Source organism: Panthera uncia, chromosome F1 (genome assembly GCF_023721935.1).
Source record: "Panthera uncia isolate 11264 chromosome F1, Puncia_PCG_1.0, whole genome shotgun sequence".
NCBI lineage: Eukaryota > Metazoa > Chordata > Mammalia > Carnivora > Felidae > Panthera > Panthera uncia.
The window spans coordinates 3,484,092-3,511,984 of NC_064813.1; the positions used below are offsets into that span (position 1 = coordinate 3,484,092).

At 41.5% G+C, this 27,893-nt stretch overlaps 1 protein-coding gene across 2 annotated transcripts in view; it reads right to left on the bottom strand.

The window, feature by feature from the left end:
- The window catches only part of CNST (consortin, connexin sorting protein), a 114,515-nt gene that overhangs the window by 41,555 nt on the left and 45,067 nt on the right, over positions 1-27,893 (bottom strand). Inside the window, exon 1 of one of the 2 annotated variants that reach the window (XM_049635123.1) lies at positions 1,837-2,013. The exons of the other annotated variant lie outside the window; for it this stretch is intronic. Coding sequence (XP_049491080.1) covers positions 1,837-1,951 — 115 coding nt within the window. The 5' untranslated portion in view covers positions 1,952-2,013. Of the gene's footprint in view, positions 1-1,836; positions 2,014-27,893 lie in introns of those variants that run through there. 2 annotated transcript variants of the gene reach the window in all.

Consider the following 27,893-nt stretch of genomic DNA (forward strand, 5'->3'; position numbering starts at 1 on the left):
AAACAAGTTAAGTAACATGAATTTCTTAAAAAAAAAAAAAAAAAAAGATCAATGAATACATGTTTGACCCCACAGTTCCTGAAACGATGTACGAAATTTCACAAATTTAATCATTACACGTTATAACTTCACCGTTCACTGAAATCTCAGTCTCCGTTTTGATTTTCATATTCAAATTGAACAGACTGTTTGCATCTGTACATTCAGCTGACTGGCCTCTGAAAACGATCTTTCTCAGTAAGTCAGTGTGGGTACCACATTTGAGGATGCTCTCTGCAAGCTCTCCAGAGTGTGCCCAGAACCCAGTCTTCTACTGCTTTCTGAATAAATCCACTGCTCGGGGCACCTGGGTGCTTAGTCAGTTAAGTGTCTGACTTTGGCTCAGGTCATGATCTTGTGGTTTGTGAGTTCGAGCCCCGCGTTGGGCTCTGTGCTGACAGCTTGGAGCCTGAAGCCTGCTTTGGATTCTGTGTCTCCCTCTCCCTCTCTCAAAAATAAATAAACATTTAAAAAAATGTAAATAAACCCAATGCTCTAGCCAGAGGGGTCCGTTCTTCATCTTCCTAGTAACATATTCTGTGCCATTCTGAGCAATTACAGATTCTAACACCTGGAATATTTTCCTCCCAACTATGCCTATTTGTGTTTTACCCTAACAAAATACAGGTATTTCTCTATAGCAGCAGCCTAAGGTACATTTACTTTCCTCTGAATCCTGTATGGAGCCCTGTATTACACTGGACTGTGTAACAGTGAGTGGTGAAAGGTCTCATCTTCATTAGATCATAACTCCTGCACCACAGGTATTATTTTATGGGCCGTGGTTGTTAGATCATCAGCAGATCTTCAGCACGAAAATTCCAAGTGCTGTGATTTCTAAAATTAGTCACCTAGGATGATTCCTTATATTTTAGAAATTCTATGAAGTTTATATCATTTGGAATCTGGAAATATAAGGCTTAGTGATGGCTTGCCATTGTGCAGGGACAGTATTTGTGAAAACATGGATGATCCTTCTGCTTTCTAATTTTCTAATGGAATGACAGTAGTGATGAGGTGGGAAGAGAAGCGTTCCATAGAGAACTACTATTTCTTTCCCTTGTCCCTCCCCGCCAACACACATTTAATCTGATACAGACTTGTGATAAAGCCAGCCTCCCAAGTTCTATACTTCTCTTGATTGAATTCTTCCCACATAGTTATCAAACATTACTCTGTGCTTCCTCCTTGAAAAGATGCTGGAATTAGATCATGGTCATTTTCAGTAAAGGGAAGTTAAATAAAACCCTTGAGTATTACCAGAGAAGGACAAGATTCTCAAAAGTAAAGAAAAAGGACAGATTTTAGGACTCTCTTATCTAAAGGAGGTCAAAACAGGGTCCCAGATAATGGAAATAGAAACATGCATTATGATCACCTCAATTAGTTAGACAGTGTGGATTCATAATGGTCATGGTTCCTGCTAGATTCGTTTTCTAAGTTATGGATATGCTGTGGATACATATTATTTGTCAACATGCAATAGTTTGGTAAATAAAATTATGTAGCCACCAAAAGAAATTACAACAGAAAGAAGAGTATTTGTCATAAAACAAAGCCAACAAAAGTTCCAAAAGCATATATATAAGTCTAAAGATTCCAAGAGTAACGGAAGGCTAATGTCAACAATTAGAATATAGTATGTTAATCACCAAGTATAGGGAGAGAGTGGAAAATAAGAACTGGGCTCATATGGGTTAAGATGTCAGGGAAACTTGAAAGGCTCATACCACAAAAGGATTATCTATCAAGGTTGAAGATCATGAGTTTTAGACAGGACTTAATTACAAAACTTACCTCTTAAGATAACATTCCTTGCTGGGACAGGGTAGTATAAATCAAAGAGCACTGGAATAGGAGCAAGAGATATCAGTTCTGTCATTATTTTTCCAAGTGACCTTGGATTAGACATTTTATTTTCTATATTGTGGTTTCCTCATCTTTAACATGAAGGGACTGGCCAGATGAGACTTCAGATTCCTCCTAAATCTGACCATCTCAAACATTCAAAGTCTCCATAGTGATTCTGTCGTTTAAGAAATGTAGCCAGGCTGGCCACCATGACCACAGACTCTGGGCCAGCTCCCATGGACCCAGGCTCCAGTTCACCCTAGGTCCAAGCAACCCCTCACTGACCCGGCTTCAGGCTGAGTCCCATGGACACAGGCTCCCAGTCAGCACCAGAGTCAGGCTGGCTCTTGCAGACGGGTTATCAGGCCCACCCCCCATGGTCTCTGGTACCTCACCTACCTCCATGGACTCAGGATCCAAGGCCCACCCACATGGACTCGAGCACCAGGCCTATCCCAGTGGACCCAGGCAGCAGGCCTGTCTACCTGCTGACCCAGGCATCAGATTTGCACACCTGAGGACTCCAGCACCAAGCCTGCCCACGGACATCACCATATGGCCCACCCAGAGTCTCTGGAGAGTCTGACTAGTGGAGGGTTTCCCTGCTGAAGCCATTCTGTAAAGACGTGCAGACACCAACACAAGTCCACAAGGATCACAAATGATCAAGGAAACATGACATCACTAGAGGAAACTAATAGATTCAGTAAAAGGCCCTTAAAAATGGAGATCTATGAACTGCTTGACAAAGAATTCAGAATAATCCTCTTAGAGAAATTAAGTGAACTATAAGAAAACACAGATAGACAAACAAAATTAGGAAAATAATGTATGAACAAAATGAGAAGTTTAACGCAAAGAAATAGAAACCATGATAAAAATCAAACAGAAATCCTAGAGTTGAATGCACTGAATTTCAATAGGGAACTCCAACAGTGGATTCAACCATGCAGAAGAAGGAATCCGTGAACTTACTTAAAGATATGCCATTTGAAATTACCTGGTCAGAAGGGCGAAAAGAAAAAAGAATGAAGAAACCTTATGTGAACTGTGGGAAACAATTAAGAGAAACAATCCACGCATTACTGGAGTCCCAGAAAGAGAAGAGAGGGAAAAGGGGGCAGAAAGCTAACTTAAAGACATAGTGACTAAGAACTCTGCAAATATAAAGAAAGATTTGGACATCCAAGTTTACGAAGCTTATAGGTTCCCCAAAAGGATTAACCTAAAAAGATCTTCCCTAAGACATATTATAATAAAACGGTCTACCGTCAGAATGGCTAACATTAACAACTCAGGGAACAGCAGATGTTAGTGAGGATGCGGAGAAAGAGGATCTCTTTTGCATTGTTGGTGGGAATGCAAGCTGGTGCAGCCACTCTGGAGAACAGTATGGAGGTTCCTCAAAAAATTAAAAATAGAACTATCCTACCACCCAGCAATTGCACTACTAGGTATTTATCCAAGGGATACAGGTGTGCTGTTTCGAAGGGACGCATGCACCCCTATGTTTATAGCAGCACTATCAACAATAGCCAAAGTATGGAAAGAGCCCAAATGTCCATCGATGGATGAATGGACAAAGACGATGTGGTGTATATATATATACAATGGAGTATTACTTGGCAATCAAAAAGAATGAAATCTTGCCATTTGCAACTACGTGGATGGAACTGGAGGGTGTTATGCTAAGTGAAATTAGTCAGAGAAAGACAAAAATCATACGACTTCACTCATATGAGGACTTTAAGAGACAAAACAGGTGAACATAAGGGAAGGGAAACAAAAATAATATAAAAATAGGGAGGGGGACAAAACATAAGAGACTCTTAAATATGGAGAACAAACTGAGGGCTGCTGGAGGGTGTGTGTGTGGGGGGTGGGTGGGCTAAGTGGGTATGAGGCACTAAGGAACCTACTCCTGAAATCACTGTTGCACTATATGCTAACTAACCTGGATGTAAATTAAAAAATAAATAATTAAAATAATAATAATAATAAAAAAACCATCTAACATCAAAGAAATAAGAGTATTTGGAAAACAAGCAAGTATGGAGCCTGCTTGCGATTCTCTCTCTCTCTCTCTCTCTCTCTCTCTCTCTCTGTCCCTCTCCTGCTCACATTCTCTCAAAATAAATAAATAAACATTTAAAAAAAAAACAAAAAACAGTAAGAGAGTGGCACCTGGCTGGCTCAGTCAGTAGAGCATGCAACTCTTGATTTCGGGTTGTGAGTTTGAGCCTCACACTGGGTGTAGAGATTACTTTAAAAAAAAAAAAAAGAAAGAAAGAAAATGAAAAAGAAAAAAACAACCCTCAGGGTAGGTTTCCAGCTCCCAAAGCTCCTGTAATAACATTGGTAAACTAGGGAAAAAAAACAAAATAGTAATAATTAAAAAAAAAAAAAAAAAAAAAGCAAGAGAAAAACAAATTCCCTCACACACCAGGGATTCACGGATTTCAGGACACATACACTGCAGGCCTGGAGACAATGGGACAATGTCCGACATGCTGGATTTCAAAATAATTTTGATGTCATTACTTGTGATGTCACATGAGGCTTACACAAGTTTTCTTAAAAATAATTAAGTGTAATAATATATCGCATTTAGTACAAAAATTCCTTCTGATTCATAACAGTTTTCTGGTAAGGATGTTTGTAGTTAAGAAGCAAAACCAAATAAAAACATATACTGTGCAACATGTAATTTCATCTTTGCTACAAAGTATACGTAGATGGTTCCATTTAAATAAAACTTTGTTTTGCCAGATATGGATCTATACATCTAGACAGGAACATAAAATTCTATTTAACTTTCATCTATGAAAGTCAAATGAGTTACAGTTAAAACTCCGCATTAAGCAATTTGATGATACTATTTATAAGCAGATGCAGATGGTGACAAACTCATAGGCCCTAACTTAATACCTGTCAACTTCATCAAGCTCCAAAATCAACACCAGAGTTTATATGCACCTACTGAGGGTTTTTTAAAAAAATTATTTGAACTACCTTGGGCCAGAAATTAAAAGAATTATCTTGATTGAGAGGTTTTATTCAATTTATCATACCACCTGAATTCTATTTTGACACATAATTATTTAATTCCGTTATAGTTAAGATATTAGTTTCAGGTGTACAATATAGTGATTCGACAGTTCCATACATTACTCTGTGCTCATCATGAGAAGTGTACTCTTAATCTCCATTATCTATTTCATCCATCCCCCCACCTACCTCCCCTTTGGTAACGGGCAATTTGTTCTCTATAGTTAAGTGTTTCTTGGGGGCACCTGGGTGGCTCAGTCAGTTGGGTGTCTGACTTCAGCTCAGGTCATGATCTCGTGGTTCGTGGGTTCGAGCCCCGCATCAGGCTCTGTGCTGACAGCTCGGAGCCTAGAGCCTGCTTCAGATTCCGTGTCTCCCTCTCTCTGCCCCTCCCCTGCTTTGTCTCTCTTTCTCAATAATAAATGTTTAAAAAAAAAAAAAAGTGTTTTTTGGTTTGCCATTTTTTCCTTTGTTCGTTTTGTTTCTAAAATTCCACATATGAGTGGGGTGCCTGGGTGGCTCAGTAGGTTAAGTGGCCAACTTCAGCTCAGGTAATGATCTCATGGTTTGTGAGTTCGACCCCTACATCGGGCTCGATGCTGTTAGCACAGGGCCTGCTTCATATTCTCTGTCTCCCTCTCTCTGCCCCTCCCCTGCTTGCACTCTCTATCAAAAAATATACATTAGAAAGTATATTTGAAGGGGCACCTGGGTGGCTCAAACATCTGACTTCAGCTCGGATCTTGCAGTTTGTGGGTTCAAGCCCCACGTCAGGCTCTGTGTTGACAGCTTAGAACCTGGAGCCTGCTTTGGATCTGTGTCTCCCTCTCTCTCTCTGCTCCTCCCCTGCTTGCACTCTGTCTCTCAAAAATAAACATTAAAAAAAAAAAGTATATTTGAAGAAATAATAGCTGAAAATGTCCCAAATTCGAAGAAAAACATGAACCTACACATCCAAGAAGTTCAACAAACTCCAAGCACAATAAATTCAAGGAGAGCCACATTTATTTGTTTTTTTAATGTTTATGTATTTATTATTTTTTAAATATGAAATTTATCGTCAAATTGGTGTTCATACAACACCCAGTGCTCATCCCAACAGGTGCCCTCCTCAATACCCATCACCCACCCTCCCCTCCCTCCCACCCCCCATCAACCCTCAGTTTGTTCTCAGTTTTTAAGAGTCTCTTATGCTTTGGCTCTCTCCCACTCTAACCTCTTTTTTTTTTTTCCTTCCCCTCCCCCATGGGTTTCTGTTAAGTTTCTCAGGATCCACATAAGAGTGAAAACGTATGGTATCTGTCTTTCTCTGTATGGCTTATTTCACTTAGCATCACACTCTCCGGTTCCATCCACGTTGCTACAAAGGGCCATATTTCATTCTTTCTCATTGCCATGTAGTACTCCATTGTGTATATAAACCACGATTTCTTTATCCATTCATCAGTTGATGGACATTTAGGCTCTTTCCATACTTTGGCTATTGGTGAGAGTGCTGCTATAAACATTGGGGTACAAGTGCCTCTATGCATCAGTACTCCTGTATCCCTTGGGTAAATTCCTAGCAGTGCTATTGCTGGGTCATAGGGTAGGTCTATTTTTAATTTTTTGAGGAACCTCCACAATGTTTTCCAGAGTGGCTGCACCAGTTTGCATTCTCACCAACAGTGCAAGAGGGTTCCCGTTTCTCCACATCCTCTCCAGCATCTATAGTCAAGGAGAACCACATTTATTTTTTATTTTTATTTTTTAATATATGAAATTTATTGTCAAATTGGTTTCCATACAACACCCAGTGCTCATCCCAAAAGGTGCCCTCCTCAATACCCATCACCCACCCTCCCCTCCCTCCCACCCCCCATCAACCCTCAGTTTGTTCTGTTTTTAACAGTAAGGAGAGCCACATTTAGACACATTATAGGTAAATGATCAAAACCCAGACACCAAAAAAAAAAAAAAAAAAAAAAAAAAAAAGAATCCTTCCTTTTTTTTTTTTTTTAAATTTAGGTACACTTGACAATTATTTTCAGGTGCACAACTTACTGATTCAACAACTCTACGTTATGCTACATTCAGTACAAGTGTAGCTACTATCTGCCCCATTACATCGCTCTTACAGTAGCCTGACTGTATTCCCCATGCTGTGTCTTTTATTCCCCTGACTTATTCACTCTATAACTGGAAGCCTGGATCTCCCTCCTCCTTTCACCCACTTGCCTCTTCTCTCACTCCCTATCCCCTCTGGCAACCATCAGTTTGTTCTTTATGTTTATAGGTCTGATTCTGCTTTTTGTTTGTTCATTTGTTTTGTTTGTTTTAGATTCCACTTATGACTAGAATCATATGGTATTTGCTTTTCTCAGTCTGACTTTTTTCACTTAGCACAATGCCCTCTAGGCCCTTCCATGCTGTCTCAAATGGCATGATCTCATCCTTTTTTATGGCTGTGTAATATTCCACTGTATGTATATATGTATGTATACGTGTGTGTGTGTGTGTGTACACACACACCCCATTTTCCATACCTTGGCTACTGTAAATAATGCTGCAATAAACAAGGGAGTGCACATGTCTTTTTAAATTAGTGTTTTTGTTTTCTTTGGGTAAGTACAGGAAAGTAGAATTATTAGATCATATGGTATTTCTATTTTCAATTTTTCTGAGGTACCTCCATACTGTTTTCCACAGTGGCTGTACCAATTTCCATTCCCATCAACAGTGCATGAAGGTTCTTTTTTCTCCACACCCTCGCCAACCCTTGTTATTTCTTGTCTTTTTGATTACAGTCATTCTGATAGGTATGAGGTGATACCTCATTGTGGTTTTCTCATTTTCCTGATGATGAGTGAGGTTGAGCATCTTTGCATCTGTCTGTTGGCCATCTGGACGTCTTTTTTTGAAAAATGTCTATTCAGGTCGTCTGTCCACTAAAAAAATTTTTTTTTAATGTTTATTTATTTTTGAGAGAGACAGAAACAGAATGCAAGTGGGTTAGGGGCAGAGAGAGAGGGAGACACAGCATCGGAAGCAGGCTCCAGGCTCTGAGCTGTCAGCACAGAGCCCAACATGGGGCTCGAACCCATGAGCTGTGAGATCATGACCGAAGCTGAAGTCAGACGCTCAACCTACTGAGCCACCCAGATACCCCTTCTCTGCCCATTTTTAATTGGATTGTTACTCTTGTATATATTTTCTGGTGTTCAGTTGTATAAATTCTTTATATATTTTGGATACGAACCCTTTATCAGATATATTGTTTGCAAATATCTTCTCCCATTCAACAGGTTGCCTTTTTGTTTTGTTAACAGTTTCATTTACTGCAAAAACGGCTTTTTATTTTGGTGTAGTCCCCATAGTTTATTTTTGCTTTTGTTTCCTTGCCTGAGGAGACAGATCTAGAAAAATGTTGCTAAGGCCAATGTCAAAGAGATTACTCCGTATGTAAAACTTTAGGTCTCACAATTAAGTATTTAATCCATTTTGAGCTATTTTTGTGTGTGGTAAAAGAAAGTGTCCAGTTTCATTCTTTTACAGTTAGCTGTCTAGTTTTCCCAGCACCATTTATTAAAAACGCTGCCTATCCTCATTGTATATTCTTGCTTCCTTTGTCATAGATTAACTGACCGTATAATTGCGGGTTTATTTCTGGGCTCTCTGTTCTGTTCCATTGATGTACCTATTTTTCTGCCAGTACAATACTGTTTTGAGTACTACAGATTTATAGTCTATCTTGAAATCTGGTATTATGATACCTCCACCTTTGTTCTTTCCCAAGATTACTTTGACCTTTGGGGTCTTTTGTGGTTCCAAACACATTTTAGTATTATTTGTTCTAGTTTTATGAAAAATGCAATTGGTATTTTGACAGGGATTGAACTGAATATCTTTCCATTTGTATCATCTTCAATTTATTATTTTTTAATGTTTATCTGTTTTTGAGAGACAGAGAGAGAGTGGGTGCAAGCATGGGAGGGACAAAGAGAGGGGGAGAGAAAATCCCAAGCAGGCCCCACACTGTTAGTGGGAAGCCTGACATGGGGCTCTATCCCATGAACCATGAGATCATGACCTGAGCCAAAGTCGGAAGCTTAACTGACTGAGCCCTCCAGGCGCCCTTTTGGGGGAGTGTTTAGGATATTCTGTGTATAATATGTCATCTGCAAATAGAGTTAAAAAAAAAAACAACAAATTCTGAAAGAAGAGAGAGAAGACTCATAAACAAGGGAATCTTCAATAAGAATCACAGCTAATTTCTCTTCCCAAACCATGGACGTCAGAAAACAACGAGGAGACATATTCTTTGCTTTGTTTTTTTTTTTTTTTTTTTTTGAGAGAGATGATATATTCAAAGTACTGAAAGAAAAGGATAGTCAACCAAAAATTCTATAAGAGAACTATCCCTCAAAAATGAAAGCGAAATTAAGACACTCTCAGACAAACAAATGCTTAGAGGGGATGGGACTTGAAGAGCTATATGACAATGAAAGCTAAAGGGAGTCCTCTGGGCTGAAATGAAAGAACACTAGATGGTGACTCAAATCCACACGAAGAAATAAAAAACACTGGTTACAATAACAACACAGGCAAAAATAAAAGCATAACTGTACTTTTGGTTTGTGACTCCTTTTTCCATATGATTTAGAAGGCAAATGCATTAAAAAATAATTGTTAACTATGTTAATTGGCAAACAATATATGAAAGGTGTAATCTCCAACAACAATAATAAAAAGGAGGAGACCGATATACACGGGCAGAGTATTGGTATCAAACTAGGCTGTTATAAGCTTAATGTGTTAATTGCAATCCCCAAGGAAACAACTACACGAACAGCTAAAAATATTCAGAAAAGAACGGAATCAAAATGGGACACTATAAAAAATTTCTTAATAAGGGAAAAAAGGCAGTAATTGAGGAACTGAGGAGCAAAAAACACGCAAGACAGAAAACAAATAGCTCAATGCCAGGGGCACCCGGGTGGCTCAGTCAGTTGACTTTCAGACTCTTGGTTTTGGCTCAGGTCATGACCTCACGGTTCATGAGTTCAAGCCCCACATCAGGCTCCATGCTGACAGTATGGAACCTGCTTGGGATTTTCTCTCTCCCCTTCTCTCTGCCCCTCTCGTGGGCAGTGTATAAATAAACTTAAAAAAAAAAAAAAAAACAAACCCTCAATGCCGGAAGTAACTCCTTACCTTATTGGCAATTACTTTAAATGTAAATGGTTTAAACTCTCCAATTAAAAGGCAGATGTTAGCAGAATGGATGGCTTCACTGATGAATTCAACCAAACATTTAAAGAAAAATTAACATGAATTATTTTTACACTCTTCCCAAAAACTGAAGAGGAAGAAATACTTTCTAAATCATTCTATGAGGTCAGCATTTCCTTGATCCCAAAGCCAGACAAAGACATCACAAAAAAAGAAAATATAGACCAATATCCCTTATGAATATAGATGCAAAAATGTTGAACAAAATACTAGGAAAATAAATTCAGCAGCATATTAAAATGATTGTACACTGTGATCAAGTTGGTTTTATCCTAAGAATTCAAGGGTGGTTCAACATAAAAGCAATCAATGTAATATACGATGTTAATAAAATGAAAAAAAAAATACCGCATGACTGTCTCAAATAATACATAAAAAACATTTCACAAAATCTAACACCGTTTTCTGATAACTACTCTCAATAAATCGGGAGAAGTGGACTTCCTCAATATAATAAAGGCCACTTATGAAAAACCCACAGCAAACACTGTACTCAGGTGAAGACTGGGAGCTTTCCCCCTAAAGTCAGAAATAGGACAAAGATGACCACTTTGCCACTTCTATTCAACATAATGTTGGAAGTTTTAGCCAGAGTAATTAAGGAACAAAAAGAAATATAAGGCATCCTAATTGGAAAGGAATAAGTAAAACTATCTCTATTTGCAAACGACCTGATCTGATATCTAGAGAACACTAAGGACTCCACACACAAAGAATTATTAGAATGGGGTGCCTGGGTGGCTCAGTTGGTTAAGTGTCCAACTTCTGCTCAGGTCATGATCTGGCAGTTTGTGGGTTCGAACCCTGTGTTGGGCTCTGTGCTGACAGCTCGGAGCCTGGAGCCTGGAGCCTGGAGCCTGGAGCCTGGAGCCTGCTTTGGATACTGTGTCTCCCTCTCTCTGCCCCTTCCCCGCTCACACTCTGTCTCTCTCAAAAATAAGTGAACACTAAAAATAAACATAAAAAAAGAATTATTAGACCTAGAAAATCAATTCAACAAAGCTGAAGCATAAAAAAATCAATATGTAAAAAATCTGTTGTATTTCTCTTGAAGTTATTTATTTATTTTTGAGAGAGAGAGAGAGAGAGAGAGAGAGAGAGAGAGAGAGAGAGGAGGGTCAGAGAGAGACGGAGACACAGAATCTAAAGCAGGCTCCAGGTTCTGAGCCATCAGCACAGAGCCCAACGTGGGGCTTGAACTCGCAGACCACAAGATCATGACCTGAGCCGAAGTTGGACGCCCAACTGACTGATCCACCCAGGCACCCCCCAGTTGTATTTCTATACACTATTCACTAGCAGTGAACAACTGGAAAAGGAAATTACGAAAATAATTCCATTTACAATAGCATCAAAAAGAACAAGATACTTAGGAATAAATTCAATGTGTGGAAACAAGACTTGTACACTGAGAGCTACAAAACAATACTGAAAGGAATTGGAAGATACAAATAATGGAGAGACCTCTCCTGCTTGTGGACTGGAAGACTTAAAGTCGTGAAGATGAGAATTCCACCCAAATAATCTACAGATTCGGCGCAATCCCAAACAAAATCCCAATAGTGTTTTCTGCCGAAACAAGAACCCATCCTGAAATATGTATGAAATATCAAGGGACCCAGAATAGCCAAAACAGTCTTGAAAAAGAACAAAATTAGAGGACTTACAGTTCCAGATTTCAAAGCTTACTATAAAGTTACAGGAAAAACACACTGTGGTACTGGCATAAGGATAGACCTATTGCATTCGACCAACAGTACAGAATTGAGAACCCAAAAATAAACTCTCATATCCGTAGTTAATTCACTTTTGACAAGGAAGGGTCCAAGGCCATTCAACGTGAAAAAGACAGTGTTTTCAACAAACGGTGCTGGGGAAACTGGGCATCTTCATGTAAAAGAACGAGGTTAGGGGTGCCTGGGTGGCTCAGTCATTAAGCGTCTGAGTTAGGCTCAGGTTATGATCTCATAGTTCATGAGTTCCAGTCCCACATTGGGTGAGGTCTAGCCCTGATTTGGGTGAACACAAGCCCTGTTTTGGGTAAAACATGAGCCCTGGGTGAGTCCTGCTTTTCTTTCTCTTCTCTTTCTCTGTTCTTTCCTTTCCCTTTTTTCTTTCTTTCTTTCTTTCTTTCTTTCTTTCTTTCTTTCTTTCTCTCTCTCTCTCTCCCTCTCTCCCTCTCTCCCTCTCTCCCTCTCTCCCCTGCCCTCCCTCCCGCTCTCTTTTTGCCCCTCATGGGATTCTCTCTCTCTGCCCCTCACTCACTTGCACCCTCTCTCTCTCCACCTCCCCCCAAAAAAGAATGAAGTTGGACCATTACCTAATACCATATACAAAATGAACTCAAAATGGATCAAACACCTAAATGTAAGAGCTTAAACTACAAAGCTCTTAGAAGAAACCATGGGGGAGAATCTTCTTCACATTGGATTTGCCAATAATTTCTTGGGTATGGCATCAAAAGCACAGCAAATACAAGAAAAAAAATAGATACATTGGACTTTATCTAAATTAAAAGCATTCGGCAGCCCAGAACACTATAATGTGAGTGAAAAGACAATCCACAGAATGGAAGAAAATATTTTCAAATCATAAATCTGATAAGGGATTGACATCTAGAATACATAAAGAACTCCTACACCTGAAACAAACAACCTAATTCAAGATGAGGAAAGGACCTGAACAGACATATCACTAAAGAAGATATACAAATGGCGAATACGCACACAAAAAGATGCTGAACATCACTAGTCATTAGGGAAATGCAAATCAAATCTACAATGAGATACCAGTTTATACCTACTATTATGGCTGTAGCATAAGCCTGACAATTCATTTTTTGACTATAATGTAAGCTGCAGACATTAAGCTTCTCATTGCCAAGGCATCCGGTTCAAAGACAATGGTCTGGAATGAACATGCTGTCAGCTACACAACTAGACGAAGAGCCAGGCCACCCACCCATGTGGTTCCCCTTTTCAGAAAGCCCTGGTTGACCTAGATAACTGACCATTTGAACCGATCCCTCCTCCCTTTCTGTGCTTTATTTCCTGCTCTTATGTTTTAAATCCACCCATGTAGTCCTAGGTGCTCCACGCATGACCCCAATAAAGGCAGAACCCCAATCTGCTCCCTCTCTCTCTCTCTACAGATGGCCCTGGGCATGCAATGTACCCTCTAGAACTTGTAAATAATAAACCGTGTTTTTTCAAAGTTCACAAACGGTCGCTGCTGGGGTGTGTCTGGGGATCGTCATAACAAGAACCACGAGGGCCTGTCTGGCCACAACACGGGCTCTGGTCAGGGAAGGACCTGTGGGGGCTGCCTCCAGTAGCACAACACTTTCTAGCCCACGGCATCGCTATCAACAGGCCGAGACGGACGCAAAACAATGGCGATTATCAGAAAAACGGATGTGAGGATATGGAGAAAGCAGAACCCCCGTGCGCCACTGATGGGAACGTGCAGGTGCAGCTGCTGTGGGAGACGGCGCGGCCACTCCTCAGGGTCACACTCCGAATCACCGTATGACCCAGCAATCCCATTTCCAGGTGTCCACACAGAACAGGCACATTTCCAGGCGTACAGGCACCCAAACAGACGTACGCGTGCCAGCGTTCACTGCAGCGGCACTCACATTAGCCAAAAGCTGAAAGAATATTCCTTAGCAGGTGGATGGACACACAAACCGTGCTGAACACATGCTGCGTCGTGGGTGAGGCCGGACACGTGCATGTCAAAGAAGCCAGCGACAACGATCCAAGTATCACACGGCTGCACTTAGCTGAAATACCTAAACTGGAAGAACTCATGCAGACAGCAGAACCGAGGTGACCGGGCAGAGGGGGAAAGGACGCAGACCCACTGCTTAACACTTAGAGTCTCTGCCTGGGGGGTACAGGTGTGGGAAACAGACAGTGCTGATGGTTACACAACATTGCAAGTGTGATTAATCGCCCTGAATTGTACACTTAAGATAGCAAATTGAGGGGCGCCTGGGTGGCTCAGTCATTTGAGTGTCTGACTTCAGCTCAGGTCATGATCTCACGGTTTGGGAGTTCGAGCCCCGCGTCGGGCTTGCTGCTGTCGGCACAGAGCCCGCTTCAGATCCTCTGTCCCCATCTCTCTCTCTGCCCCTTCCCTGCTCAAGCACACTCGCTGTCTCTCACAATAAACATTAAAAAATAGCAACTTTATATTATACATATTTTATTGCAATATTAAAATAATAAAAGAAAAAATGCCTTCGTTTCCGGGCTTTTCTGTTGTGATTCTTGGAGCCATTACATCACAAACTGCCTTACTCGTTCATGCGGATGCACACCTTGGCTGTAACTGTGGAAGATGCGTAATAATTTTTAATCATGGCTTATGTAGCTCCTATGGCAGACTCTGTGCTTGGCTCCTGGTTTTCCTCCCACATTTCCTCTCTCCAAGATTCTGGTTAGTGCCAAGAAAATGGAGAGGAGACAGGCGCCTGGGTGGCTCAGCGTCCGACTTCCACTCAGGTCATGATCTCACGGTCTGTGAGTTCAAGCCCCGAGTGCGCCTCTGTGTTGACAGCTTGGAGCCTGGAGCCTGCTTCGGATTCTGTGTCTCTCTCTCTCTCTCTGCCCCTCCCCTGTTCATGCTCTGTCTCTGTCTCTCTCCTTCAAAAATAAATAAACATTTAAAAAATTAAAAAAAAAAAAGAAGATGGAGAGGAGCGTGCTCATACTTCAGTATCTTTGATCATCGGCTAAGCACAATAAAGTGGTAAAAAGGAAAATTCCTTCCTTTTCCTCCACGCTAGTTATCATGGGTGAGACAAATCTGGAAATGAGCCAACTTCCTTCTGCTGTGACCCGGGGTCAAAGGGACACCTTATGTAATCAGGGCACAATTAGCATCCATTCTGCGTGGCACTCTTGTCCTGTGCCCTCAGGCGGCAGCCTCTGCTGCCCACGGCCGGGGTTAGGCTCCTGGGCTGCAGTCCAACTGCCCTGTGACCTGAAGTAAGTGGCCCAGCTCCTCCAGCCCGCGGCTTGCAAACGAATGACTGAGGACACAAAGCATCACACAGCGCACACCCAGTGCTTTGCAAGCAAAGCGGTCATGCCGGTCTCTCCACTGGGTGTCGAGCAGGGGAATCAGTGTCAGATGGGACCACATGAAAACAGCCACCCGACTTTATTCTAGGCACCTTCTTGACAACTGCCAAATGCTTCCGGACTGAACTCAAACAAGGCTGAAAGACTGCCCCTTTCGCTAACTGTCACCTGTGTTTTAGGTGCTGTAAGTGGCAATGTGCCATCATAGACTCTGAAGGACAGCACCACACAAACCTTCAAAAGATATTCTTTTTTACTTTTTTAGGTTTATTTACTTATTTAGAGAGAGCGTGTGTGAGCGAGCAGGGGAGGGACAGAGAAAGAGGGAGAGAATCCCAAGCAAGCTCTGTGCTGTCAGTGCAGAGCCCGACCCGCGGCTCGATCCCATCAAGTGTGAGATCATGACCTGAGCCGAATCAAGAGTCGGCAGCTCACTCCACTGAGCCCCCCAGGTGCCCCAAAAGAATATTCTTATTTTCCTCTCAGGTAGATGCCACGAAGGATACCTTTCTTAAGAGGAAGGAGCAGTCCTTTTCACAGCTCATTTGCTTTGCTGAGCTCTTGGAAAGCAGAGCTCTGATCACTCATCTGAAATCGTAGTGAGCCACACCGAACCACTGTCTAGATCTATAAGCCGACCTCAGTATTTACACACTGTTGCCTCCAGCCAGAGAGGCTTGAGCTCAAACACCATTATTTATTTTCTCCTTTAATATAAAAGGCTCACCTACTTAGGATACAAACTGTGTGAATATCCAAATTCAATATTTAGATTTTTACAGACACACAGTGGCTATGAAAAAGCACTTCAAGAAATGAACTTCATTGGGGCACCTGGGTGGCTCAGTCGGTTGAGCATCTGACTTTGGCTCAGGTCATGATCTCATGGTTCCTGAGTTCGAGCCCCACTTGGGGCTCTCTGCTGTCAGCGCAGAGCCTGCTTTGGATCCTCTGTTCCCCTCTCTCTCTGCCTCTCCCCTGTTTGCACTGTCTCGTTCTCAATAAACTAAAATAAAAAATAAATTCAAAACTTAAAAATAGTGCCTATTTGTGGAGGAAGAGGGAGAACCTAAATATCCAAAGGAAACCAACCCCCCCCCCCCCCCCCCCCAATATTCTAGAATTCCCTAAAGCTACTGATAGCAGACTGTCTTTCCATTAGGGGAATTTACAAGAAAGAAAAATGTAGAAAACCAGGAATTAACTCTGAACTTCCCGTAAGTCAAAAGAAAAACACCAGAGAAACAGGCTAAAAGAGCACTTCACCGCACGTTACAAAAAAATGTTAGGTCGAATCCCATTACGCCGGTCATCTTCACATTTTGCAGGAACAATGCACCATGGCACTAGTGTTTCTTCCCGTCGCCAAACCAACCACCACTCCAAACTGCTTTTTTCAAAACCGTTTTATTGAGACTCTAATTCACATAAAATAGTATTCACCCATCTCAAGTGTCCATAGTGTTCAACCTCTGAGTTTATTCAGTGCTATGCAACCATCACCACAACCAATGTCACGAAGCTTTCATCTCTCAAAACAGAAGCCCTGTACTGCTCAGCGTCCCATCTCTGCGTTTCCCCCAATGTCCCCAGCCGTTGGCGGCCACTAACCTGCCTTCCGTTTCCATGCAATTGCCTATTCTGGCCATTTCATAAAATGGAATCATATTACATATAGTCTTTTGTGACTGGTTTCTTTCACTCAGCATAAGGTTTTCATTTGTAGTATTATTAACACTTTTTTCATTTTTATTGCCAAATTATATTCTGTCGTATGGCTGTACTCTCTCTACCTGCTTTTGATCCTGTGGCTACACTTTTCAAATGCTTACCTGCGTGCTTTTTTCAAAATTAGAGAGCCAGATGGATGGAATAACTTTGTTAAAAACACAATAAAACAATAAGAAAATTAAAAAAGCCCTTTTAGTTAATTACAGTTTTTGACTCTGTGAATGATATTTAGAAACAATTATTTTAAATAAATAAAGGTAAAAAGACATCCACTCTCTGTAGGGATTACAAACAAACAAAAGTTGGAGTTAAAAACAAAACAAAAGGAGACTACACAGAAAACTGTTTAACATTGGGAAGTTTGACTTTAACAGTAGAAAGTTGGGAAGCGAAGTCCCTAAATATCCTCCCTGAATTTATGCTCCATTAAGTTGAGTTCTGTGAAATCAGTAACAACATATTCTTAGGAAAATAAAGATAAAAGTCTTCATTCGCACCTGTGTTAATATATATGTGTAACTGCATAGAAATACAGAAATTTTGGGGGTGCAAATTTCTCAGATTTTCTTTATATAAAATATCACATTACAGAGACTTGATGGAGAAGGCTGGCTTCCGGACAAAATGTGAAAGGCCAGATTGACAGTAATTCTCTTCTTTTTCACCTTCTTTCTATATGGCTACCGTACACTCTTTTCAGTTTTTTAAAGTTTGTTTGTTTATTTATTTATTTAAGTACTCTGTCCACCCAATCTGGGGCTTGAGGTTTTCAGACTATGCCAGCCAGGAGCCCCTACATAGCTATCACATTTTAAGAGTACAACTGAAATCATGAAACAATAGACAAGAAGTAGAAAGTTGTCGGACTGGCTTGTCTGTACCACCAGGTATCCTGGGTCCCACGAGCAATCTCTGAGAAAGGCACTCAGAGAAAAAAGAATGTGGGTCTATCTACCGTTACCTGCTCTCAGGGCCCTTGCCACACTCTGAGACCCTGCCCTTCCCTGGCAGACTGTGGGAGGCAACCTGTTAGATGGCCCCCAGTGACTTGCCTCTTAGTATCCGTGCCCTTGGATAAGCCCCTTCCTGTGTGGGCTGGACCTAATAACGTGCATCGAACAAACAATATGGCAGAAGTGACAGAATATCACCTTCAAAATTACATTATGGGGAATCTGGGTGGTTCAGTCGGTTAAGTGTCTAACTCTTGATTTTGGCTCAGGCCATGATCTCACGGTTCGTGGGATCCAGTCCCACATCCGGTTCTGTGCTGACAGCACGAAGCCTACTTGGGAGTCTTTCTCTCCCTCTCGAATAGTCTCAAATAGGGAGTCTTGCCCCTCCCTCTCAAAATAAATAAGTAAATAAATAAATAAGTAAACATTAAAAAAAATAAAATTACATTGTAGAAAAAGTGTGGCTTCTGGGGCACCCGGGTGGCTCAGTTGGTTAAGCATCCAACTCTGTTTTGGCTCTAGTCAGGATCTCACAGGTTCCTGAGATCAAGCCCTGCCTCCGGCTCTGTGCTGACAATGTGGAGCCTACTTGGGATTTTCTCTCCCCCCGCCCCCACTGCCACCCCCCACGTTCTTTCTCTCTGTCTCTCTCGAAATAAAATTTAAAAACCTTAAAAAAAAGTCAAAAAGGGAAGCAAAAATAAATAAAAACAAGGAGAGGGATGAAACATAAGAGACTCTTAAATACAGAGAACAAACTGAGGGTTGCTGGAGGGGCTGTGGGTGGGGGGATGGGCTAAATGGGCAAGGGGCATTAGGGAGGGCGCTTGTTGGGATGAGCACTGGGTGTTATACATAGGGGATGAATCACTGAAATCTACTCCTGAAATCATTATAGCACTATAAGGTAACTAACTTGGATGTAAATTTAAAAACAAATTAAAAAAAAAAAAAAAAGGAAATCATGACCTGAGCCGAAATCAAGAGGTAGACGTTTGACTGACTGAGCCACCCAGACACCCCACCATCGTTATCACTATTAATCCTATGGAGACAATCTCACTGTGTAGTAGGACAAGTAAAACTCTGCTGCACAGAAAACACACCGGCTCTTTAGATGCCCTGGGTTCACACCCTAATTCTTCCCCCGTCTCCTGCAAAACAAAGGTACTGTGTAGATCAAACCTGAACTTCATTTATAAAAATTAAGGGGTCAAACAAATATATTAAGGGACCAGCTTCTGGGCTGGTGAATAGATGGAGATGTGGGGTGGTGTGCCGGAGAGGGCACAGAAGCTCCCGTACTTTCCCCATTTCTTGCCTTGTGCATCCCTGAGTTAGACCCTTTTACAATAAACTGGCAATCTAGTAAGTGAAAATCAATGAAAAAAATTAAAAATTTTAAAAACTAAAAATTAAGGGGTTTGGGTAGGCCATTTTCAAGATCCTTTCTATTTCCAAAAACTACATCTTTAGCCAAGATCACAGTCCTGAGACCTAGACCAACTACCTGTTCAACATGGTCACTTAGGTGTCTAAGTGACTCCAGACACCTGGCCCCAGATCGCCACATTGCCTTCTGCCCTTTTCTCCCCACACTTGCTCCTTGTCTCTCTACATTCACACCCCCCTTAAGCAGTATCATCGCGCATCTGGTGCCTAAACCGCACAACTGGGGATAATCCTGGACTTTCTCACACCTACTCTATGACCTAGTTCAGTCAATTCCACCCCCTTAATAACTCCCAGTCCTCTTACTTCTTTCCAGCCCCAAGGCCACCCGGTCAGAAGGACCAGCATCCCCTGCACAGATTACCGCAGAAGCCCCTCCCAGCTACACTGCCTCTTATCTGGCCCTATCCTAACCCACTCTCCACACTGCAGAGGGAGCCGCCTTTCTAACGCCCTGCAGCTCACATCACATCACTCTTGTTCAAACCTGCTGGCAAAGCCCAAAGTGGTCACCATGAAACAACAATCCTTCATAACCTGGACCTTGCTGATCTTTCGAGCTTCAATCTCTCTACTGTTCTATTCTCCACTATTTGCCCTAGATTTCTTCTCCCCTTTTATTCTGCTCCAGACAAACTGAATATTGGCAGTTTCTGAAATGTGGCTTTAGTCTGTGTTGTGCCTGTCCCCTTATTCCCATCACCTTTACTTGGCTAGTGCTTATTTGTCCCTCTCTCAGCTTGGACATCCAAGCTTCCTCCTGGAAGCCTCCCATAGCTGCTCTAGGCCAGCATTTCTACAGCCCTGTGCTTGCTAAGTACCAGTCCTGACTCCCACCTTGCTAGACAGAACCTGTTATTTACTAGGCTCTCATACTCAAGCATACAAAACTCAAAGGCAGGTTTGCCAACAGTGCCTGGCATACATACAGTGCTCAATAAATATCTATTAACTAAGTAACCCTGTATGGTATACAAAATAATATAAAACATTAAAAAAAATTTTTTTTAACATTTATTTACTTTTGAGACAGAGAGAGACAGAGCATGAACGGGGGAGGGTCAGAGAGAGAGGGAGACACAGAATCTGAAACAGGCTCCAGGCTCTGAGCAGTCAGCACAGAGCCTGACACGGGGCTCGAACTCACGGACCACGAGATCATGACCTGAGCCGAAGTCGGATGCTTGACTGAGCCACCCAGGCGCCTCTATAAAACATTTTTTATAAAGGGAAGAATTCTGCTATATAAAGTCATCATCTAGTCAATCTTAAAGTATTTTCATGGACAGAATAATGGCCCCCCAAAGACATCCATGTCCCAATCCCCATAAATATGTCACATTAAGTCACAAAAGGGAATTAGGAAGCAGATGGGATTAAGGTCGTTAGTCATTTGGCCTTAGAAAAAGGCAGATTATGCTACACTATCTGGGTGGGCCCAATGTAATCACAATGGTCCTTACATATGGAGGGGCTCGGTATGCCATTGTTGCCTTTGAAAATGTAGGAAGGGCAGCCAAGTGCTGAGAAATGCAGGCCTTTACATTTTTTAATTGGAACACATTTAGCTAGGTACGCACAGTCCTGTCCATCAAAGTTCTCATCAATCCCAGTATCCCAATCCTGGCCAAAACCACAGTATAGAACTTACTTGGCTGACACCATTAGGCATTCAAGTTTAGAACTAAAAAGGTTTCTACTATGGTTGAAGGCAGATATGTAAAATGCAAACTGGGCACCTGCATCATCAGTTTTTACTTTAGAGATCAGTTAACCTGCCAGCAGGCACATTATACCAGACGTTAAACCAGGGTGGCACTGGGCACACATTTTTAGGAATATACCTTAGGGGAGCAAGGGGGACAGGTGAATCTGAAAAGAGAGCATTAGAAAGATTTTAGGAGATAAGATGATACTGACAAAAGAGGGAAGATGGAATTAAAGTCAAATTAAACCAACGGCTTACTTTTACTGAATGCTGCCCCTGATCATGCCCCTCAAAATCATCCTGCTACATACATAAAGACTACAAGTACCATTTGGAAGCACCTATCTTAGGCTGAGTATTTGATAAAGAGCTTAACTACAGGATCACTCATTCTAAGGACCATCTTTCAGGAATGGTAGGATTAGCCCTCTTACAGATAAGGAAATGAGTTACTTTCCTAAGATCACTTGGGTAGGAACAGGCAGGGCCAAAGTCTTTGTTCTTTTCACTCTGAAAGCCTGACTCCAGCCACAGATGCATTTCCCAGATTTGTTTTTTTCTAGCTTTCAAGCCCTCCTGGTCACCTCCCAGCTGGAGGCCCCCAGCTGAACAAGTCAGGGCACTGAACAGCCAGTGGCAAGTCAATCTGGAAGTTCTTCCTTTCCCAATTTCCATCTGCTGCCTATCTCTGGCTTCCTGCCATTTGCTGAACTGTTTTTGTTAAATGCTTAAATACTAGGGTGACTGAGTAAATAAAGTATGTTCTATGGCAACCACCAAACACTTAATAATCGGAACTTGTCTTTTACAACTACACAAAATGTATGTGTCTAATGCTTGCCAGGGGCTAGGCTGGAGGGAAAGAGAAATGGAGAGTAACCGCTAATGGGTAAAGGATTTCTTTTAAGGGGGATAAAATGTTTGAGAATTAGATAGAATGATATATTATAAGCAAGTGCAGCATACAAAGAAGTATACTCTGAATACATTATTTCCATTCATTCAGGACAAATAAATTGTTTGGTTTCACTTTGAAGTGGAAGACTGTGAGTCACTCTTTTCTTTTTTTTTTCTTTTTTAAAAAAAAAATTTTTTTTTAATGTTTATTTATTTTTGAGACAGAGAGAGACAGAGCATGAACGGGGGAGGGGCAGAGAGAGAGGGAGACACAGAATCGGAAGCAGGCTCCAGGCTCTGAGCCATCAGCCCAGAGCCCGACTCGGGGCTCGAACTCACGGACCGCGAGATCGTGACCTGAGCTGAAGTCGGACGCTCAACCGACTGAGCCACCCAGGCGCCCCCACTCTTTTCTTAATACTTGCAACATCTTTATTTTTTGCTTTTCAGCAAAATATTATAGCAGCAAAATATATAGAATTGTATATTCTATGAGAATATATAAAACCAGGAGGTTGTACACTTTATGATGGTGAAGTTCATGGCATGTAAGTTATATCTCAAAAAAAAAAAAAAAAAAAAAAAAAGACTGTAGTTAAAATCAAAGGAACAGAGGAGTGCCTGGGTGGCTCAGCTGGTTAAGCATCAGGCTTTGGCTTGAGTTGTGATCCCACGGTTTGTGGGTTTGAGCCCCACATCAGGCTCTCTCTTGTCAGCGTGGAGATGGCTTCTGGTCCTCTGTCTCCCTCTCTCTCTGCCCCTCGCCTGCTTGCACTCTCTCTCTCTCCCTCTCAAAAATAAACATTCAAAGGAGCAGATATTACCAAGTGTTGGAGAAGATGTGGAAAAATTATAACCCTTATATGTTGCTGGTAGGAAATGTGAAATGGTGTAGCCACTTTGGACGACAGTTCAGCAGATCTTCAACAAGTTAAATGAAGTACTGATTTATAATGTGGCAATTCTACTCCTAGGCACACATAACCAAAAAAATGAAAACATACGTCCACATAAAAACTTGTACACTACCAGAAAAGACCCCACACAGCCAAAGTAATGTTGGAAAAGAAAACCAAAGCTGGAGGCATCAAAATTCCGGACTTCAAGCTGTATTACAAAGCTGTAATCCACACGACACTATGGTACTGGCATAAAAACAGACACTCAAATCAATGGAACAGAATAGAGAACCCAGAAACGAACCCACAACTATACGGTCAACTAATCTTTGACAAAGCAGGAAAGAGTATTCAATGGAAAAAAACCAGTCTCTTTAGCAAGTAGTGCTGGGAAAACTGGACAGCAACATGCAGAAGAATGAAACTGGACCACTTTCTTACATCACATACAAAAATAAATTCACAATGGATGAAAGACCTAAATGTGAGACAGGAAACCATCAAAATCCTAGAGGAGAAAACAGGCAGCAACTTCTTTGATCTCAGCCGCAGCCACTTCTTATTACACACCTCTCTGAAGGCAAGGGAAATAAAAGCAAAAATAAGCTATTGGGACCTCATCAAAATACAAAGTTTCTGAGGCACCTGGGTGGCTTAGTTGGTCAAGCGTCAGACAACTTTGGCTCAGGTCATGATCTCATGGTTCTTGAGTTCGAGCCCCACATCAGGTTCTGCGCTGACAGTATAGAGCCTGCTTCAGATCCTGTCTTCCTCCTTCTCCCTCTCTGCCCTTCCCCCACTTGTGCACGTGTGTGCACACAAGCTCGCTCTTGCTCTCTCTCTCTCAAGGGAAAAAAAAGATACAAAGCTTCTGCACAGCAAAGGAAACAATCAACAAAACTAAACAGCAACCAAGGGAATGGGAGAAGATATTTGCAAAAGACATATCAGATAAAGGGTTAATATCCTAAATCTATAAAGAACATATTGGGGTGCCTGGGTGGCTTAGTTGGTTAAGCGTCTGACTTTGGCTCAGGTCATGATCTCGTGGTTCGTGGGTTCAAGCCCTGCAGTGGGCTCTAAGCTGACAACTCGGAGACTGGAGCCTGCTTCGGATTCTGTGTGTGTCTCTCTCCTCTTCCGCTTGTTCTCTCTCTCTCTCTCTCTCTCTCAAAAATAAAATAAAAACATTAAAAAAAAAAGAATTTATCAAACTCAACACCCAAAAAATAATCCATTAAAGAAACAGGCAAAAGACACGAATAGACACTTTTCCAAAGAAGACATCCAGATGGCTAACAGACACAAGAAAAGATGCTCAACATCACTCATCATCAGGGAAATACAAAGCAAAACCAGAGTGAAATACCACCTCATACCTGTCAGAATGGCTAAAATTAACAACTCAGGCAACAAAAGGTATTGGCGAGGATGCAGACTAAGAGGGACCCTCTTCACTGCTAATGGGAATGCAAACTGGTGCAGCCACTCTGGAAAACAGGGCACATGCACCACCCCAATGTTTATAGCAGTGCTACTGACAAGAGCCAAAGTCTGGAAAGAGCCCAAATGTCCATCAACTGATGAATGGATAAAGACGATGTAGTAGTATGAATGTTCAATGGAATACTACTCAGTGACCAAAAAGAATGAAATATTGCCATTTGTAATGACATGGATGGAACTAGAGTGTATTATGCTAAGCAAAATAGGTCAGAGAAAGACAAATATCATATGATTTCATTCACATATGGAATTTGAGAAACACAACAGATGAACATAGGGGAAGGGAAGGAAAAATAAGATAGAGAGAGGGAGCAAACCGTAAGAGACTTTTAAACACAGAACAAACTGGGGGTTGATAGAGAGGAGGCGGGTGAGGTAATGGGCTAAATGGGTGATGGGCATTAAGGAGGGCACTTTTGGGGATGAGCAGTGGCTGCTGTGCGTAAGGGATGAATCACTGGCTTCTACTCCTCAAACCAGCACTATACTGTATGTTAGCTAACTTGAATTTAAATAAATAAAAAACGTACTCTAAAAAAAACAAAAACAAAAAAACCCAAAGCCCCCAAAAAACTGTAATGTTCACAGGAGCATTATTCAATATAGCCCCAGAGTAGAAACAGTCCCAATGTCCATCAGCTGACAAACAGATAAGTGAAATATGATATATCCTTTGCAGTGGAATATTAATCGACAGTAAAAAGAAATAAAGTACTGATACATGGGGGCACAACATGGGTGAATCTTGAAAATATTACGCTAAGTGAAGGAAGCCAGTTGCAAAAGGCCAAATACTGTACAATTCCATTTACATGAAATGTCCTGAGTAGACGAATCTGTAAAGATAGCAGATTAGTGGCTGCTTAGGGCTGGGAGGTCTCAGCAGAAAATGGGGAGCGACTGCTAGCAAGTATGGGGTTTCTTTGTGTGATGACGACAATGTTCTAAAATTGATGGTGGTAATGGTCGTGCAGTTCTGTGAATGTACCGAAAATGAGTGACTTATACACATTAGGTGAAGTGTATGGTATGTGAATACCTCAGCAAAGCTGTTAAAAATTTATAGGCTCGCTTTCATTCATTTTTAGGATATTTACTTAAAGCCATGCCAGATTCAACTATAGTGAGAACGTGATGTGATGCAGCTTGAAATCCTGCTTAGTTGACGGTATTAAAGAGATTCAATTCTCTAAAGGAAACAGTCTCGTAATAAAATGGCAACCGGCGGTACCTGGGCTCAGTCAGTTAAGCTTCCAACTTCGGCTCAGGGCATGACCTCTCAGTTCACGAGTTCGAGCCCCATGTGGGGCTCCGTGCTGACAGCTCAGAGCCTGGAGCCTGCTTCGGATTCTGTGTCTCCCACTCTCTCTGCCCCTCCCCCACGCGTGCTCGTCTCTTGCCTCTCAAAAATAAACATTAAAAATAAATAAATAAATAAATAAGTAAGTAAGTAAATAAATAAGTAAAAATAATACATAAAATGGCAACCAGACTTCTGTGAGGCCAAGTTCAAGGTTTTTAGAAGTGCTGCCTCTGGGTATTCACTTCCGAATGCCCCCTCTCTATAAGACACTTTCATACTATTCTTACGTTCTCATTTTATACTCTAATAGACTTTAGCCTGCTGCTCATTAAAGCAAAAAAAACAACACAAGTGTTAGCTCCAGAAAACCTGTAAATAATGACATGTCTCCTCATACTACTGCTCACCTTTTTTTCCAGTACTAGCTTTTGGAAATACAAAACATTATTACCAATTAACCTAGGTAAAGAGGCATGAGAGTAAATAAATTCACCTTAATATGTTTTTTTTTTAATTTTTTTAACGTTTATTTATTTTTGAGACAGAGAAAGACAGAGCATGAACGGGGGAGGGTCAGAGAGAGAGGAAGACACAGAATCTGAAACAGGCTCCAGGCTCTGAGCTGTCAGCACAGAGCCCGACGTGGGGCTCGAACTCACGGACCGCGAGATCGTGACCTGAGCCGAAGTCGGACGCTTAACTGACTGAGCCACCCAGGCGCCCCTTAATATGTTTTTAAAAAAGTATTGAGAGAGCACCTTACTATTGCTGGTTTGGGACTGAGTGTCAAGCTTTATACGTCATTTCACATTTGAAAAGCTATCGCATTATCAGAAAAGCGCCCATCTGCAAAATGTTGAGGCTTCATCTCCTTAGGATCTTGGGATTTCCCAGTAAAAAGAAGCACTAACATGCCCACGTGTAGACACCTATGCAGGGACTCTCTGCACTGTTTGTGCTGACATGGGAACTGGATCCGGAGCGACAAGATGGAGACATCTTTAGGGAGCTTTACTCCAGCTAAGGAGGAGGACGCTGAACTGTGGCAGCGGAGATGGACAGAAAGAGACTAACCAGGGAGCTGCCAGAGAGACAGGATCACTCAGATCTGGTGACGGGGCACGCACTGAGAGAGCCTGAGCTTCAGCGATCTCTCAGGGTACAGGGAGAAGGCTCCCAGGCCATCCTGAAGCTGCATTCCAGGTCCTTTCCAGGTGTAGAAAGAAGTAATTCTGTCCTCATGAGAAGCTTTCTACCCAGTTTAAAATTCTACCGCTCACCCAAATTTAACAACAAGACTTAAAGTACAAATAACAACGTACCCCTTACATATATACAGAAAAAAAATCCTCTATAGATACAGAGGTGAGTCACTGAATTTTAACCAAGTTTAGACCATACGACCTCTGTTCAAAATCTTAGGAATTCATAGCTCAGAAGGGAATTTTATAGATATATATACAGATGAACATCATCATTATACAGTTGAGGAAACGGAAGTACAGAATCATTAAGTCTCACCAAGTGACCTAGAACCAGAAGATTTGAACTTAGGTTTTGCAACTGCCAACTCCATTTTCTTATACTTCTAAACTCATTGCATTTAAGATATATAACTTAAAGCTAATCTGTATAAAGACTATCCATAGGTTTTATAAATCATATATTTCAAATGCATTAGGAGGCAGCAATTCTACACATATCTGCTTGCTGGATAGTAAGTACCGAATAACTAAATAATATCATCACACCTAGGGAAAATGGAATAAGGTCATGTGTGGAAGGAAGGAATAAAAGCAGCCATCATCCTGAAGCTACGATTGACCCACATACATATGCAACTAGGTCTCAGTTCTCAAAAACATCAAAAGAACATATCAGAGAGGCACAAACTGCTCTTGGATTACAGTTATTGAATAAATCAATCTATATATAAATAGCACTACATACATTATCTGATTTACTGTAGATCTTTTAAGAAAAGGCTTTCATATCTCTTTTCAAAAATCATTTTAGGGGCACCTAGGTGGCTCAGTCGGTTGAAGTGTCTCTTCTTGATTTCGGCTCAGGTCATGATCTCACGGTTTGCGGGACTGAGCCCCGTGTCGGGGTCTGCGCTGGACGGTCTGTGGGACCGAGCCC